Here is a 17,114-nt window from a genome sequence, read left to right as displayed (position 1 = left end):
AAAACAATGACTAAAACCGGAACGCTCTGGTGAGTCAGTCTCTCAAGTCGAATCTTCTGGAGTAGGATGTGACTTGTTGGTTCAGGTTATGGTCTGATCATTCTTGGTTTCTTAGAACATTTTAAGTTTTGTGCCCCAGGTCTGCAGCACTTATTGTCAGTTTTATATCCTACACAGCGACACGTTCTGGTCAACACTGGATTTGACAGCCCTGATCAAGACAGTACTGGGCCATTACTATATAAATTGACCATTCATGACCATGCTGACTATTGTAATGTCTGTTGCCAACACATTTCTCCCGTATATAGTGGCAACATAACAGGAGACACATGCCTTAAATGCATGTTGACTAGGGCAGTGTACTTACGCTTTTCTAATCAGGACTAAGGAGTGAGAGACCCATACCCAGCTAGAGATATTATCTTACTCTATGTCTGTTATGATAGACCCCAACAGGTGAAGAGATGGGGTCCAGGCTTTTGACTAGGTAAGAAAACTGGCCAAACTTAATACCTCGACCATTACTGAGGGCATTGTCTGAAGGCTTGCGATCTGGGGAAACAGCCAAGTGTGACTGGCAATGCTTCTCTGACCTGGTGACTTAAAACAGGAAGAGACTAGACTCTGTACAAGGGTTGGAAGATCATACTGAGACAAAGTAATTATGGTCACTATTACTACTTTGACACCTACCCTGAAGAATACTGCACTCAGACAGCTGACCAACCTGACTGACTAATGAGACCGATGTTGGTTGATGAGAGCACATTGATTCTTATTGAGACTGAAAATCAAATTGCGATTAAATTAAAAATGAAATTAAATAGCGATTTCAATTTGAAAATGAATAATTGTTCAGCCCTAACCATTAGTTATAATAACTTCAGCAAAGTGGAATTTTCATGCCCATTCGCACCAGTTCTTGGTTTGGCTGCAAAGTGCTTTGGGATTACAGTAATTGTGATTTATCAAGCCCAATGGAGTGCTGATATGGAAATGTGCAGATATGTTTAAATATTCAAGAGTGAAACACTTCCAACCAATCATGCCACAGATGCACAAAGCCAACTCAATTGCCACACTGCCCTCGAACTAGTCGGAATCCAGTAATGTTAGGAAAATACTGCAAAGCTGTACTGGTTCTGTACATTCAGTCATAACTCCAAAGTGAGTTGTATTTTCTCCTTGCACAACAACACACAAGACTGTGGCAGGCCCTTGCTCTCATGTTAAACTCTCCTTCAGAAACTTCATTGGACTGCACCTGGTCTGCAGTACAGAAACAGAATCTATGCAGCTATGCTGGTGCAGCACCTCAGTGTTTTTGTGGAGCATCTAAGCAGAATGAATTTAAAAACAACAGTGAGTTCTCTGTGCTGAAATATTAGAGAGGGGTGACTCCATTTCAAAATGAAATGTAAGCTGGCGACAGGAATGACCTGTCAATCAAAAATCAGTGTTTGGACAAACGCTTGTGTGATTGCTAGTCTTGCTGAGCTAATCAAACAGGACACTGGCTATTTCCCCGTACCAACAGCTCAGGGCAGTAGTTACAGCCATCATGAAGGTTAATCTCTACAAAGAACACAAGAAGTACAACCTTTTTGTTGGGGAGCAATTCTTGTGAAAAGTAACAATAGAAATAGCAAAATGTAGACTTTTTACAAGTAAAGAAATTGCTAGTGCAGCTAACATACTGAATTAGCCAAGTTATGTTAGACAGGAGGATCTAGTTAGTTGACGTTACATTAAGATAATACGGTTGAACCAACATTAGTGTCTAACACTTGGTAGCTTGAGATAAACAAAGTTATGCATGATCACATGTAACATCTTGCTAAATGAAAAGCACCTGTGAAAATGTTTTTATATCACAGCACTGTTCCAAAATGCAGTTGAAGGTGCCCATAACCGGTGCTGGTGGCCAAAAGAAGCTTGAGGTGTTTAGAAAACACTGTCCATAGGATTACTATACTACTCAACTATATTACTCAACTAAGAATTATGTCACTTGGCTCTTCAGTGCAACTATTGCCAATGTTTTCTTTTTCTTTCTTTTTAATATATATAGCCTAGACTGTCAGAAAGCCAACCAGACAACCAACTTTTTTTTAATGCCAGTGTTTTCTTTTTTTTTTTCAGTACAAATGTTTCAATGCCAATGTTTGCATTTCCAGGCTTTTCATTGTCAAAGACTAAAGTCATCGGTCAGGCGCCATAATACTGCCACCAGCACTGACGCTAAAATTACATGTCAATTAATTTTTATAATATAAATCATCAATTATGTTGATTAACTGTTGCAGCCCTACTATACACCATTACCAAAAAGACCAAAAGCTAAACTGTTCAGCCCGGTAGCAAAGCCTCCTGGCAGTGACACTCAAGAAGTGAACTAGTTCTACAACTGCCAAATCAAGCCCATAACGCATTACTGACCCACCCAGAATGAACCCAACTAGTACTGCCAAAGTTGAGACCTATCACTACAGTGAAACAACTCCAGAAAACCTGAAGGTTCACACCACTATCATATTTGGACTTTTCTGAGTGTATAACAGAGGGAGAGCTGTCTTATTGCTGTTATGCCTCAGCAATGTTTTCAGGCTGCCCATTCCTGTAAATGCCATCTCTCAGGAACACCTTAAGAGAATTTTTCAAATCAGGCAAATATGTCCACTTAAACTTAACAATGAATTGATTAGATTTTGGTGACCAACGGTCAAGATCATCGCATGCTCACACTGGGCCTATTCCTGTGAATTTGACTAGTTGGTGAAGATATGCAGCACAAATTGATAATTCTAGTTTGCTGTTGGTTTATTAAATCCTGTTGTGGAAAAAATTGCCACCACAATCCATAATCAGTTAACAATGTAGCCACAATTTACAAACTAGCACAGATTTCTCTAACAAAATGGTATTTTTGTAGTACATATTAGACATGTTATTGTCTATATTTCAGAAATCACATTAAAATTGACTGGTTAGTCAGCATTCTGTTTAAGTCCACTTCTATTATTCTGTAATGCTGTATTGTACTAATTCAGTGTGACTGATTAACCTGTTGCTGAAATGGTTACTACACACACACACACACTTTCCCTCCATTGTCTGGATGCCAAGCTGATGTGTAACCCTTCTCTCTGCCTTCTATCACTGTAAATTTAGCAACAGAAGCTTCTCAGCTGCTCCTTTCCAAAACCTGAGCCCCCCTCTTCCAACCACAGTATTTCATCCATCTCCTTCTTCAGGGTCAGGGCTGTTCCCACCTCCTCTCACAACCTTTCCACACATAAACTTGTAAAATACACACACCTCACTCTTACAGCCAATAAGGGCCCGATGAGCTCAAGTATCACTAGAACACAAGGAGTTATTCTCTGAGTGGAGCCTGCAGATTCTTACAGAACTTCATCTCCATCATTGGAGGAGCTTCTCTTCCCTTCTGAGGTAAGACCACAGGCAGACAGCGGCCCTGAACTCATTCCTCAACACTAAACAATGTATTTATGACCGTTTCCTCTTTTAAGCAAAAATTTGTTGGTTGTCTTTTTTTGTTTTGTGTGCAGCAAAGGAAAGAGCCTGAAATATTTAATGAAAACAGCAACTGTTCTGTAACCTTAGGAGAGACCTTTGGAACAGATGCAGACATGTTCTGCTACATGTCAAGCACATGTACTTTATGTTAAGAGCCAGTTTATGCAACCCGGACTGATTAACAGGTTAATCAAACTGTTACTGTATGTAATTAAATCAGACATTTTAATTTAAAAAGCTAGCATAAATTTTATTTATTTGGACCTTTTAATTTGAAATGTTAGGGTAAAACCTATGAGCTCTGGAGGGGCCTAGATCATTGTACTGAACTAATCAAAATCCTGTAAAGTACATTCAGACACTGCCAAATGTTCTGTGATACTAGAGCAGAGAGCATCCTCCCTTTACAGTACAAGACGTGCTCTGCTCACACCATACAATCCTCAAAGGAGCGGTAAATTACAGCTAGAAATAAATTTTCCTTATGTTTCATATCTCTGACTGTTTTTACTTGCACAGACTAACATTATCTTTAAATATTGTCTCGAAATATGTTTAAGTGTCTCACTAATGGTCATAAAAACTACAAAAACCTATTTCATGTAGCGCTGACAGTAAAAGATTGCTGGTTGTCTGAACAACAAACCTGAAACTACACATTCATTTTTATTATTTATTTATTGTAATGCAGTCTGTGTAGAAATTAATTACTACACTATTTGCATATTGTGCTTTTGTAAATGTAGTTCTGCCCCTTTGGTACATGTTAACGTGTGAATATCTGCATGAGACATGTACATGTTCACAGACTTCAGTATCACATATTTAGCATCATGTAGCAGATGCTGAATTCTCAGATTTCTAGTTTAGGTTGGGCCTTTTCCATATCATCCATATCTTGTTTCTCATGTCTAATTTTTCATTATACACATATAGAACACTGAAACTGAAGCACTCTCCTCCTGTAACCTCGTCAGTATATTGACCTGTAAGCTGATACACCTGCATAGTTGTCATGGTTGACCTGGAAATCAGGCCAACCTTTTAGCAATATGAACTTCTGAGATACTGGTTATGCACAAAGTGTGTTTGCTGTCAGAGGCAAAGTTCACACAGTTCATCCACACCCATGAGATGAGTCTATTAACTGGTCAGATTTTGGCATTTAATTCTAAATCTGCTCTCGATCGGCTCAGAATGTGATCTTCCGCTGCGGTCTCGCCTGTTTGAACAGTCTTTCATTTTCACTGTTGAGTTTTGTTCCATTCTAAGAAACGCTTCTCAGGATTCACTGTTCTCAGACTGAAGAACCGAAATGGCTACCTCACTAAATATACAAAGTGCTGAGATGTTGGTATGGGCTCAGTGAATGCTGAACACACAGAGGTGAGGTCAGCTGTTAGTCGATCAAAGAGCTCAGTTGTTGGAAGCGGGTGCTGATTGGCTGTTTGAGTGCAGGGGATCTTTCTGCTGGACCAAGCTGAGGGATTACAGCAGCTATTTGGACACTGTTCCTCAGCTGATGGGTAGAAATATGATCTAGAACTAATCCTGCGACTCCTCTGCAGCTGTGCCCGGCAAATGTGAAGGAGTCATCCAAAGACACAGATATGCTGTATATAGAATATACAGTGAGCAGAAATTCTCCCACACCAACAGAGCTGTCTCCTCGCCCCCCTTTAGGACTCCAGCTGAGCTTCATAGGGCCTGCAGGAGCAGTTCCACACTTGGCCTGATTAGAGGGGTTTTCACATACATGAGACCAAAGTTTAGCATTTTTACAATCAGTGCATGTCGCTGTAGAATCCAGGACAGACGACGTGGTTTCAGTTCAAGTCTAACATGCTCTGGTGGTCTCTAACACTGAAATACATTGGTTTTGTATGCCTGCAGTTGAATAGTTCAACTGTTTCAGCATTTTACAATTAAGCGTTGGCAAATAAAAATATTAGTATATTAGATTTATAATTCTCCCACTGAATTGCAGTGATATCTAATTATGGAACAGTTGTGGTTCAGTTTGTCCAAGTGCTGAGATTAAGACATTTCTGTCTCCACTTGAGTCCAATGGAGGTGAATGGAATTTGAGAGGCCGACTTTACACCTGTCAGTGATGATTCTTAAGTGAAATCTCAATTCACTGCCCACTGCTGGTTAAGTGTATTATAGGGAGCAGTGGATGAGTGAGCACAGGAGTTATTTTGGGCACAGTGTGAGTATTCCCACAGGCCCTGCTGTAAATACAGTTCATCTGAACAAATTTCTAGCACAGAAATGTTCCTGTGAAAACTGTTAACACTGATGTCTGTAAATACTCCTGAGCAGAAGTCACTGTTGACTCTTTTACAAGTAATTTTTTAGTGCAGCAAGCACCGCAAGCACTAAAGGCTGGAAGATTTGTCAAAACCTGGGCAAATAAAACCAAAACTATCTGCATGGCAAGATGTCAAGTAAGAATAAAGGTTATGGGGGTAAATTGACGACTGCATAGATTCAATAGTCATATCAGTGACATTCAAACCAGCTGAGATGGGATAGTGTGGACAGTAGGTGATTCACTAAATAAGTGCATTTACTCAAGTATTTCTATTTGCTGCTACTTTATACATGTAGTCCACTACAGTTAAGAGGAAACTTTACTGCACTACAAATACATGAGAACTGGAGTGACTACTTGTTGTTCAGATGAAGGTTTTAGCTAAAACAATGTGATACCTTTATAAAATACAACTCATTGTTAAAAATTAAACCAGTGGTCATCAACGTTTTCTTGTAACCCCTCAATTATTATAAGTAAATTAAAATTATTACAGTAGCTAAAGAGAAAAGCAGCAAATTCTTACATTGGAGATCTTGCAACAATGAAATGTTTAGCATTTTTTAAAAAAGTAGTACAGCTACTTCACTGCTACACCTCAGTCAACAGGCTCTTTTGTCTTTCTCTTCAGGTGTGAAGTCTGCTGTCACCATGTCTGACGCTGAGGAAGTGTAAGTCAATAACAACACACAGTCTGATGTGTCAGACTAAAACAAACTGCTGTGGGATTTTATGCTGAATGTCTTGATTTTTTTCTATTTCAGGGAGCAGTTCGACGGTAAGTGACAACCATTCTGCCGTGTTTGTTTCAATTATTAAATGTTAGTTCTACGCAGCAATCAAGTGCCATATAAGCATGGATGGATTATGAGAAAATGGGCCCCTGGGCACAGACAGACAAACGATTCCACACTCCTATACAGGACCGACCAGATGGAAGCTTTAGTCATTTAGCCTCTCTCTTTGATTATCTTTCATATTGTTCTAGTCATTCTGCATCTCTGTAGTTGTTTTGTGTCTATTTGTGGTCATTTTCAACTCTCTTTTTTGGGGCAATTTTTGAGTTTCTTTGTGGTTATTTTAAGCCCTTTTGGTCATTTTGTATCTCTTTATCATCAGTTTCCATCTCTTTGTGTTTATTTTGCATCTTTTTCTAGCCATTCTGCTTCTCCTTGTAGTTGTTTGCTTCTCTTTATGGTCAATTTGTCTTTCAACAAAGCTCTGTGACTTTCATACAAGGCATTAACTCACTTCATCCAGAGGCTCTTGCCCAGTAGCCTGTTCAATAATCCATTCATGCATATAATCTCTATTTTATTATGCAAAAGGTTTTAAATAACATTGTTCATATTCAAAGCTTTTTTTCAGGTTCCTTTCTTATACAGGTACTGATCTTAAGAGGTTTTTATAGTGGCAAATTTAGCTCCTTGCTTCTTTATACTAGGTCGCCCCTGAGTGGACATTTTGATAAATGCACCCATGGTGCATCACCAAGCTACTTCTCTTTCTTTCTTATCATACATTTTCTATAAATTTGTTCAAAATATGCCTCAAATAAACTGCTAACATATGAATTTATGTTTTATTATATATTCTGTATGCATGTCAACTTAGAAAATATTTAAATGTAATTATAAAATGACACCATGTTATATTTGTTTCTGTTGTCCCACTATATCTGTCTTTCCAAAACTGGAGATGAGGAGGAAGGTAAAGACAACGGAATTGATTCAACATTTAAGACCTTTCTCCACTGTACTAATCTGTCAGCTGTGTGGTTTCACCCTTTACTTGAAGTGTTTGACACTGGCACCTGCTTTTTTATTTATTTATTTATTTCCCGGTCATACTCATCTACACAGATTTAAAATCAAAGTAGGGATTCCTAAATTAAACTGTAAAAATCGTTTATGTTAACAGGTGATAAATGTTTAGCAGGTTAGACTGTTAATGATTCTTAGTTGGATAAACAATAGCACTTTTCATGATATCAAAATGCCTTTTGTGGAGGTGCACTGCTATTGTTGCTGAACCTTTTCTCATATTTTTGCAGAAATAAACAGATCTGTTATATAGCGATCGTAGGATATTTCCATTTTAAAGCGTAAAGCTTCGTTCCAGCTGTCAGTCAAATACTTTGAAATTAAGGGTGATTTTCTCTGACAGAGTGATGTTTCAAATCACATGGTTAAGGAAAAAATGTGACAGAGCTTCTGGGCTCTTTACATTTATTTCCTGGGCATGTGACATGTTTACATCTGTTAATGTTACATCAGTGCAACTGTCACTGACCTCGTTCACACAACGGCCATATTTTAAACAGTGCAGGTGGAAAGACACCTGGGTGATTCTCAGTCCAATCAAGAAACAGGAACAGGGACTCTTAAACTTAAACTTATTAAAATAACAGAGTTTATCTAACATCTCAATGATTTTGAAATCAAGTGAGAAATTAAGAATTGCCTCTATGGTTTCTCTGGGCTATGGGTTTAATAGGGACCATTAGGTTTTAAAGCTGAATTTGTGAAATGTTTGTATAGTTATACACAACATCAACACAAAATGGCTGCTCTACAGGTAGCTTCCCACCTCAACAGTTCAATATGGCTTCTCTGTGAAAGGTCAGCTGACTATCCCTCATCATCATTGTTTCTCTCTCTGTTCCCCAGCAGCTCTGTCCCTCGCTCACCTATTCATCCTCTTTGTCACTAAAGTAACTTCTCACTTTTGGTTTCTAATGGCTCTGTCATGTCTGTGGTCTTCATTAACGGCCCTCTCCGACACGCTCCCTCTCCCCGACGGTTTGGTGCATGCTGCGTGCCCGTAGCCCAGGAGGAGCTAGTAGAAGTAGAAGTAGCCCCTGAGAAGGAGGCCCAGGTAGAGGCAGAGCCAGAGGTAGAGCCTGAACCAGAACCAGAACCAGAGAAAGAACCAGAGCCAGAACCAGAACCAGAGCCAGAGCCAGAGGTGGTGCAGCATGTGGTTCATGAGGAGGAAGGTATGTGGCATGGGCAGTCCGTTCACCCTTCTGCTGCAGGATGTTCAGCACTCTGCTCTGTAGGATAGTCTGCCCTGTCAACGTCAACCCACTGCAGAAAAGATTCCGCTTGACAAGCCAAAGTACTGAGCACTGAGGACAACTTGGCATGATTTGAGTTTCTGAGTTTTCTCAGTGGTCACTGCAAAGCTTTAGACTAAACACTAGTCCTTCCATCTGTAGGTGGTGACAGTGCTAACCACTGCGCCACTGTGCCATTATTTTGATTGCCATCCCTCTAGCACCATCCCCAAAACAAATGTCACAGTTACTGTATAATACTATTGCTGATCAATCTGTTCACTTGTTCCAATCTCTTGAATACTGCGGCCACTAGCAGGTCAACACGCACTAGCAGTGTATGGCACATTCAAACTAGCGTACCCTACAGTGCCAGATGTGTTTTCAATAGGAGCTGTGCATAATGCTGAAAGGGAGAAGAAAGTCAGCTGTCTTTACATGAATCGACCTCCTTGTCTCATCCATGGTGTTCTATCCATGTTTGTCTCATTTTGTTTTAATGACCATTTCCATGGTTTGCATTTAGTCAAACTTGTGTGACTCTTCAAGGCTCTAGCAGAAAAATGATGGTTAGTTTGAGTCATTTAGAGTCATTTCTCTTCAGCTCCCTTCTTCTTTCTTTCTGAGTATAGATGAAGAGTGAGACTGGCAAACTGCTCTAAAGAATTTGCACTGGGGTGTTGTGTTATTAAGTAATCACCATTTAAGTCCTTCATGGAAATGTCTGTTTTGTTCAGATGGTTTTTTAAATGCAGGAGTCGCTGCACAAGTCCCAGGCTTTGATGTACACTTGCTGAACTAATGTTGATGCTGCTGCTTTAGAAATAGTGTGGTACATTGTTTGTGGGTTGCAATTACTCACCATTCTGGGGTGGAAAGACTCAAAAACAAGCCATGGACCCTAAGTTATTAGGGCTAGATTAGCAACAAACTGTCCATTTAATCACTGTATTCTCCATCTTACTACATGTTGAGCATAAGACCAGTTCAATGGTGTTGTAGACAGAAAGTCTCAATAGCTACAGTAAATAGGTTCAAAATTATTAAAATAATGATAAAATCTTTCAGAATCATTTGTAAAACAACTCATGTGACTGTCTTCTGATTGTCCACCTGTATGGTTGAGATCTACAGTACATTTACACAACAACATTTACTTGGCTAAGAATAGTGAGGGGAGATACTGTATGAACATGGTGTGCTATTTGTGAGAGCACAGCTAAACCCACTCCACCAACCGCTACCATCTTTGGTGTGAAATCCTGTCCATTTTCTCCCCACCAAGAAAATATCTGGGGATTTGTAATACAGCCAATAAAGACCACTATAGTCAAAGGGCTATTATTTAGGAAATGACTGATCAAAAGAAGCTCACGTGAGCACCTTTATTAATAAAATTTCAGAACCATGCAGTTACCTTTCTAAAGCTGTGAAAGAGCTAATGTTAATGCAGGATTAATGCTTTACGTGGGACTTGTGCAGTGGCTACCACTGTAAACACCCCAGTCTGGTAAATGCGCTTCATAAGCTGCCCTGTCCAATCACTAATGGTTTCTGTTCTGCTCTTGCTTTGGACACTTGCTGCATGCAGAGGCCTATGAAGAGGAAGGTATGTTAATTTAAATTCTTCTCTGTTCTTCTGATTGGACCCAGTTTATGTTTCTCTGTCGGTTACAGAGTGTTTCACACCTTTCACACATGAATACGTTCAAACTGTGTGCATTTCTTTGTTTCGCTGAGGGAAACTCAGAATTAATCAGTTTGCTTTTGCCCCTACGTCAGCCAACGGAGGTGACGTCAAGGTACATACTGAGAAATTCTGAGTCATGGTTACGAGCCCTACTGCTTATTTCTGCTTCTTTTCTTTTTTGCATAAATTTGTCCTGCCAGAGGAGGAGGGAGATGAAGATGGTAGTTTGTATTTTGAATAATTGTTGTTTTGCCTGCGTTTTCCTCCTGTGTCTGATTTATTAGTGTCAGGATCCCATAAAAAAATGACTAATCACAAACTTTGGTTGTTTTCACCACAACAAACAATTAACAGTAATTACAAAGTCAGTCTTAAAGTGTGCACTGATGTATGTTCAAAAAATTAAACTATTAAATAGTTTATGTGATGATTTGATACAGTTTACTGATCCTGATTATACTGGTTTGATTTACACACTAATGCACAACAAATTAACACTATGAAATAGAAGTGTTAGGTAACACCTCTCCTTACAGTGGCCCTTCTTCTGTCTATTAACCCATACTTTCCAGATAATGCACAGTAATATTGCTTCAGTTAGAGGTACTTACAAAGATATGACAAAAATACTTCAGAAATATGGAAAAGCTTTACTTTTCATATTCACGTTTCCAACAAGTATTACTGTGTATTTATAATAAGCATAACAGAGGTTATCACACAGTAATTGGGCCACTGTTGACAGGAGGTTTCGCTAAAATTAAGACTCACGCTCAGATTACAACGATCTGTTGGAGGTGTGAAAAACTTGTGTCCCTCAGACGTAACCACTTGTCCACATGGATCTTCCCCCAATTAACCAGCAGTTCTTCAGACTTTGTCTGCATATTTGTGTCTCTAACAGTTTGATTTCTCTCTTCTCTCCTGTTGCTGTTTTGATGCTGAAAAACCAGAGGAGAAGCCGAAGTTCAAGTGAGTACATATACTGTCCATAAACTGTAGCATCATGAACCACAAGGTTTTCACAGTGGTATAATTATAATTTTATGTGTTTCAACAGACCCACTGCTCCAAAGATCCCTGAGGGAGAAAAGGTGGACTTTGATGTAAGCTGAACTGGATGCAAAGGGGTCTGTGGCAATTCTCACTCCAAACCTGATGCCACGTGACAGTCTATTACTGGCACAGGAGCCCAGTGCGAATCCAGAAGCAGCTGTCCCAAATTAGGAGACAAACTTGATCGCACACTACTATTTTTCTCTCATGGTTGTTGAAGAGGGATGCTCGTTTTACTTTTTCATACTCACTTCCAAAGGCCAGGATTTTCTACACAGTGTGGGTTTTGAGGCAGAAACGTCTGTCCTGTTTAACCTGTTTCCACCAAAGGAAGTCTCCCTGGGTAACAGGTTCTCTACCTACGTTTCCACCAGAGGAACCAGGGTTTAAATTTAGTTCCTGGACATAGGTCTGCTGCCCACAAAAAGTCCCTAGTCAGGGGCTAGTACCTTCTGAAGGTCTGAGAATGATCATCTGTGCAGTGCTGAACATTAGTAGTTGACTGATTAATCGGGCCAAGGTGTAAACTTGATCCTGAAGTGGTTTCCCCATCTACTGTGTTCTATAAGTCTCCCTCTCTCTGAATTTCATTATAAACATAGGCTAAGCACATTGGAAGGTGAGAGTATTTAAAATAATTGAGAAAAATACTGATTCTTTTGCATTACGTTTTAAGACAGAGGTGGTGCACCAGTGCCACCATCTGAGAGACTGGGTGCCACCAGTATGAAATGTTAGTCTGGAGCCATGCTAAATGTTTTATTAATCTTTTATTCATAAAAGTTTATTACAGATTGATTTTGTAATAATTCAGGAATATTTTTTTTATTTAAAATAAGGTGAAATAAGACTGTAGCAAAGGAGGGACATGCTCATTTTATATTAAGGTTAAATAAATGTTCATTTAAGTTCAGGAAAGGTGTGTCTTATTTGTTATTAAATTGGTGTATTTTACCCGATGCAAACAGCCAGGGGGAAAAAAAAAACATGACATCAGTATTATACATACTGTATATGGGCCACCGGCCTCTCTGCTCTGACCGTGACTGAGTAATGACAAAGTAGCTTTTGTTAATGACTGCAGTCTCCTGTCTACCTCTTACAGGACATCCAGAAAAAACGTCAAAACAAAGACCTGGTTGAGCTGCAGTCACTGATCGATGCTCACTTTGAGTGCAGGAAGAGAGAGGAGGAGGAACTCATCGCTCTCAAATCAAGAATTGTGAGACTTTACCTAATTAAAACGCACAGTGCATGTGAAGGCAACAGGCCAGTTTGAGTTGCCCTTTGTGTTTCTTTTCATAAGGCTTTATTAAGAATCACAATGAAGCTTTTTTTTTGTATCATAATTGAGGAAATGAACCAAACAACTTCTAAAGCTGCTTGTGGAAGGAAGCTTTTGCAGTATTGTCTTTTGGTGTGTGTTTCTAGGAGAAGCGCCGTGCTGAGAGAGCCGAGCAGCAGAGGATCCGTGCCGAGCAGGAGAAGGAGCGGCAGGCCCGGCGGGAGGTCTGTAGTTGTGCTTTTATTGAATTGCTACAGTTTTTCTGCCTGGTGCAGTTCACAGCCCACGTCTGGTCATGCTTTTGGCTCATTCAGCAGCAGTGAACTTTGTCAAATAGATCGATTGAACCAAACAACATTTATTTGTGCAAGTATAATTTAACATCAGGCCATCATATTTTAAATTCATTTTACAGGCTGAGCGGATGAGAAAGGAGGAGGCCGACCTCCACAGAAAGGCTGAGGATGACGCCAAGAAGAAGTCAGCACTGTCCAGCGCTGGCTCGGGCATGACCAGCCACCTACAGAGGGTATGTTTTTGCTTATTTATTTTTGTGTGCCTGTGTAAGATTTCAGATTTTTACCATATCTTCATACAAAGCAGGCATCAACAAGTCTAACTAGCTGGACTTCTCTAGATTGAAGCAAAGAGAGGCAAGAAGCAGACTGAAAGAGAGAAGAAGAAGAAGGTTCTTGCAGAAAGATGCAAACCTCTGAACGTGGATGAGCTCAGTGAGGACATGCTGAGGTAACCCACAACAGGAAACAAGAAAAGTTGTAGCAAACTCTGATAGACTTTGGCTTACCTACTGAACAATTTACTATTTTCTTCTTGAAGGTAGCTGTAGCACTTTCACTTTATTATTTTTTCTATTACCTTTATAACTGGTACCAAATCCAGATGCTTTTCTTGGAAATAAGACATTAATTAACACCTAAATACCTAAATGATAATATCCGTAACAAAAGTTAGTAGCTATGCAGAGAAGACCTAATAAGGAAAGGTATTGTTTGGGATAAAGTCCCATTTTCAGCATGCCTGGAAGTTGGAGCCCCCACATCACAACACCATCTATTTGTAGATTGTAAGACAGGGACAAATATATAGGAACTGAACATGATGCATCCACTTTCACCCGCTTTCCCTCTACTACACATCACAGTCCTACAAGTCACGTCTACCGGGCACGTCTCCTACTAACAATCACACCCACTAATGCTCCACTAATTTGATGTAATAGAAGGAAAAAAGCTTGTGAAATATCAGTGACTGGATGTAAGATGGTTGCAGATAAGGACTCATTTGCAGAGGAAAACATTTTGCTTTGAGTTTCTTCAGAAGATTGTTTTTTTTACTTTTTTTGTTCCCGGCTTGTGTGCTCCAGGGAAAAGGCAAAGGAGATGTGGGAGTGGCTGCACACCCTGGAGGAAATTAAATACGATGAATGCGAGAAGCTCAAGAGACAGACATACGAGGTCAGTGAGTAACAGAAGTAAAGACACACTGTGTATTTGTGCATGCAGAAACACACTCTCAGTTTTAAAATTCTTTGGGCTGTATTGGTTGTCTTACATCTAAAGACAACTATATGCCACCTTTTCATATTTACTGTGTAAGAAAGATTATATTTACCACAACAAATGTAGAGTTCAATTATGCATCTTAGCACATAAAGGTACAACATATAGTATCTTGTGATGAGTTTTCCTGCACATGGGTGTTTCTCCGTCAGTGGGACAGTTTTATAGCTCATTGTTGTCATTTCTATTAGGGCCAGTGTCCTGCTGTCTGGTAAATGGACTATAATCACAACTAAAATCATCAACTTGTTCACAACAAGCTAGATTCTTCATTATTATCTTATGCTAAACAACACTGTGTTGTAGCTGAGATAAGTGAAATAAAAATACTTTTTTAAAACTAACAAACTGCTTAATCAGATTGAGTAAGGGACTCCGATTTGATAAAATTCTACTGAACCCCATAGCTACTCAATGAGTGCTTTATTACTCACACCTGCACAGCTGAATGTAATCCAAAACAAGAACCTCACCATAACATCCGTCATTATGAAACTCACATTTCAGTTTACGGTGAAATTGTTAGAAATGTAGGAATCAATTATACGTTTATCGCTGAGGTCATAAAAAGGGCAGTGTTGTACTGGACTGGACTGGGCAGCATGATGGCAAGGGCAGCACCTGGTGCACTGTTGCCTCACAGCGAGAAGGTTACGAGTTCGGGCCCCACCCGTGCTTGTGTGGGTTCTCTCTGGGTACTCCGGCTTCCTCCCACAGTCCAAAGACATGCAGCTTAGGTTGATTGGTGTCTCTAAATTGCCCATAGGAGTGTATGTGCGTGCGTGTGTGTGGTTGTTCATCTATGTGTTAGCCCTGCGATGCATTGGTGACCTGTCCAGGGTGTACCCCGCCTTTGCCTGATTGCCGGCCGGGATTGGCTCTGGGCGACCCCCTTGTGACCCCGTTCAGGGACTAAGCGGTAGAAAATGAATGAATGAATGAATGAATGTACTGGACCTTATGAAGTGTTCCTGAAACCCTCATGTATGTACAACAATGCTCAGTGCTGGCTGATATCCTGAAAATGTTACTTATTGCAGCTTTAAACTGAGAATGTCAAAGTCCTGACCTTGTGCAGGTGAGATGTACCTGTCTGCTCAATCACATCACAACCTGTCTTTCAGGTCATCTCCCTCAGAAACCGCATTGATGAGCTGCAGAAACAGTAAGTGCCGGCTGATAAACATTCACAGATTTATGAAACCATGACATTTGCAGACAACATCAGGAGCCTACACCACGGAGCAGGTCCACTTTGGCCTGGCTCTCTTCGGGTTAAATGGTTACCCTCGTAACATCTGGCCATCCTGGATAACCTGTATCATAATCCTGATTATTAGCTGGTTAAAGGGACACTGTGCAGATCTGACTCTGTTTCTGCACTTTGTGCCTTGCAGCAGCAAGAAGGGAGCCGCTACACGCCGCCGCAGAAAGTGAGCAGCTCCTCGGTGCCGGTCTGTCCAGACAGAAGGCACGTTCTGTCAGCTACAGCAGTCGCACGGAGATGCCTGCAGCTCCAGAACAACGACAGCTGGACGTCTTACAGCCTCTGTTTGCTTGATTGAAAATGTTTTCTGAATGACTTTAGCTCAAATAAAGACGTTTAAAAATGTCATTAATGTGGTTATGTTATGTTAAATAAATATATAGATATATAAATAAACAATATGATGGTTCAGACAATAAAATGTGACAAGTGTTTGTTCTTCAGCCTTTTTGTCACAAATTGTGTCTGTTTAAATTTTTTTTGCATCATGCGGTGAAACTCCCATCACAAAAAAATAAATGTCTGCTACTACTATTACTAATAATAATAATAATAGTAATACATTTTTACTGTTTATTGCTGCAGCATTATTTGATGATTTTTCTGTGAGCCCTGTGAGTGAGAACATTCTGGATCAGCAGATCCTGAATACTACTTGGATCCAGATCAGACTTTGGTGTGTTGCAAATCTTATGGCGCACTGTAGGCACTGGAGTTGAGGCAAACATACTGAAATCTGCCCTATCTCACAATGGTGAAGAATCCTTTTAAAATAATTCCTGGATCAGGATGATGATCCAGATCACCACCAGTGTCTAACGGATTGTTCCTCAGGCCATATCCTAACTCTCCAAAAGCATCTTCAAAATCTATTCACTACATTTTGAGTTATGTTGTGAACAAACATAACCTCCTTGGGGGAGGTAAAAATTCAGTTTGTGTTGCTGCACTATCACATCCAATGGAAATATTCTAAACCCCCAACATTAGTGAACACATTTGGGATCATTAGAAATGTTAGAGTTACCACTACAATATGGAGCTGCTATGATGAATATTTTTATATTAACAGTAGATAGACTGAGTATGTTATGTGGAAGGGATCTGATTAGTCTCATTCTACAGTTTCCCTCAGCTCAGTGTTTTGGATTTCAGCCATCAAATGTCAAAGTTAGCAAACACAGTAAAGCATTTAGCAGCTGAAGAGTCAGATATTTCTCTCAGAATCTGGTGAAGGCCAAACCAGAGATAAAGAAAATTGGACTTCCATTCACCTGACAGCCAGAAACAAATGTTGCTCTGTGTTCGCTGAACAGAC

At 39.9% G+C, this 17,114-nt stretch overlaps 1 protein-coding gene across 3 annotated transcripts; it reads left to right on the top strand.

Moving 5' to 3' along the window:
* Nucleotides 1-3,357: 3,357 nt before the first annotated feature.
* LOC109952987 (troponin T, fast skeletal muscle isoforms-like) lies at nucleotides 3,358-16,147 on the top strand. 3 transcript variants are annotated; one of them, XM_020588319.1, is made up of 15 exons: nucleotides 3,358-3,456; nucleotides 6,492-6,531; nucleotides 6,625-6,638; nucleotides 7,559-7,570; nucleotides 8,688-8,858; nucleotides 10,510-10,527; nucleotides 11,562-11,580; nucleotides 11,669-11,714; nucleotides 12,770-12,886; nucleotides 13,096-13,173; nucleotides 13,365-13,478; nucleotides 13,587-13,696; nucleotides 14,334-14,424; nucleotides 15,654-15,694; nucleotides 15,927-16,147. In XM_020588319.1, the coding sequence occupies exons 2-15, from the start codon at nucleotides 6,512-6,514 to the stop codon at nucleotides 15,964-15,966; spliced, it is 891 nt and encodes a 296-aa protein (XP_020443975.1). In that variant the 5' UTR covers nucleotides 3,358-3,456; nucleotides 6,492-6,511; the 3' UTR covers nucleotides 15,967-16,147. The 3 variants fall into 3 exon arrangements, with proteins under 3 accessions (XP_020443975.1, XP_020443976.1, XP_020443974.1); XM_020588320.1 differs by lacking the exon at nucleotides 7,559-7,570 and having other exon boundaries at nucleotides 3,359-3,456; XM_020588318.1 differs by lacking the exons at nucleotides 3,358-3,456; nucleotides 6,492-6,531; nucleotides 6,625-6,638 and having other exon boundaries at nucleotides 7,496-7,570.
* Nucleotides 16,148-17,114: the final 967 nt, after the last annotated feature.

Source organism: Monopterus albus, unplaced genomic scaffold, assembly GCF_001952655.1.
Source record: "Monopterus albus unplaced genomic scaffold, M_albus_1.0 scaffold528.1, whole genome shotgun sequence".
NCBI lineage: Eukaryota > Metazoa > Chordata > Actinopteri > Synbranchiformes > Synbranchidae > Monopterus > Monopterus albus.
Note: the sequence above shows the minus strand (reverse complement) of the source record. Positions and strands in the feature narration are given on the sequence as shown.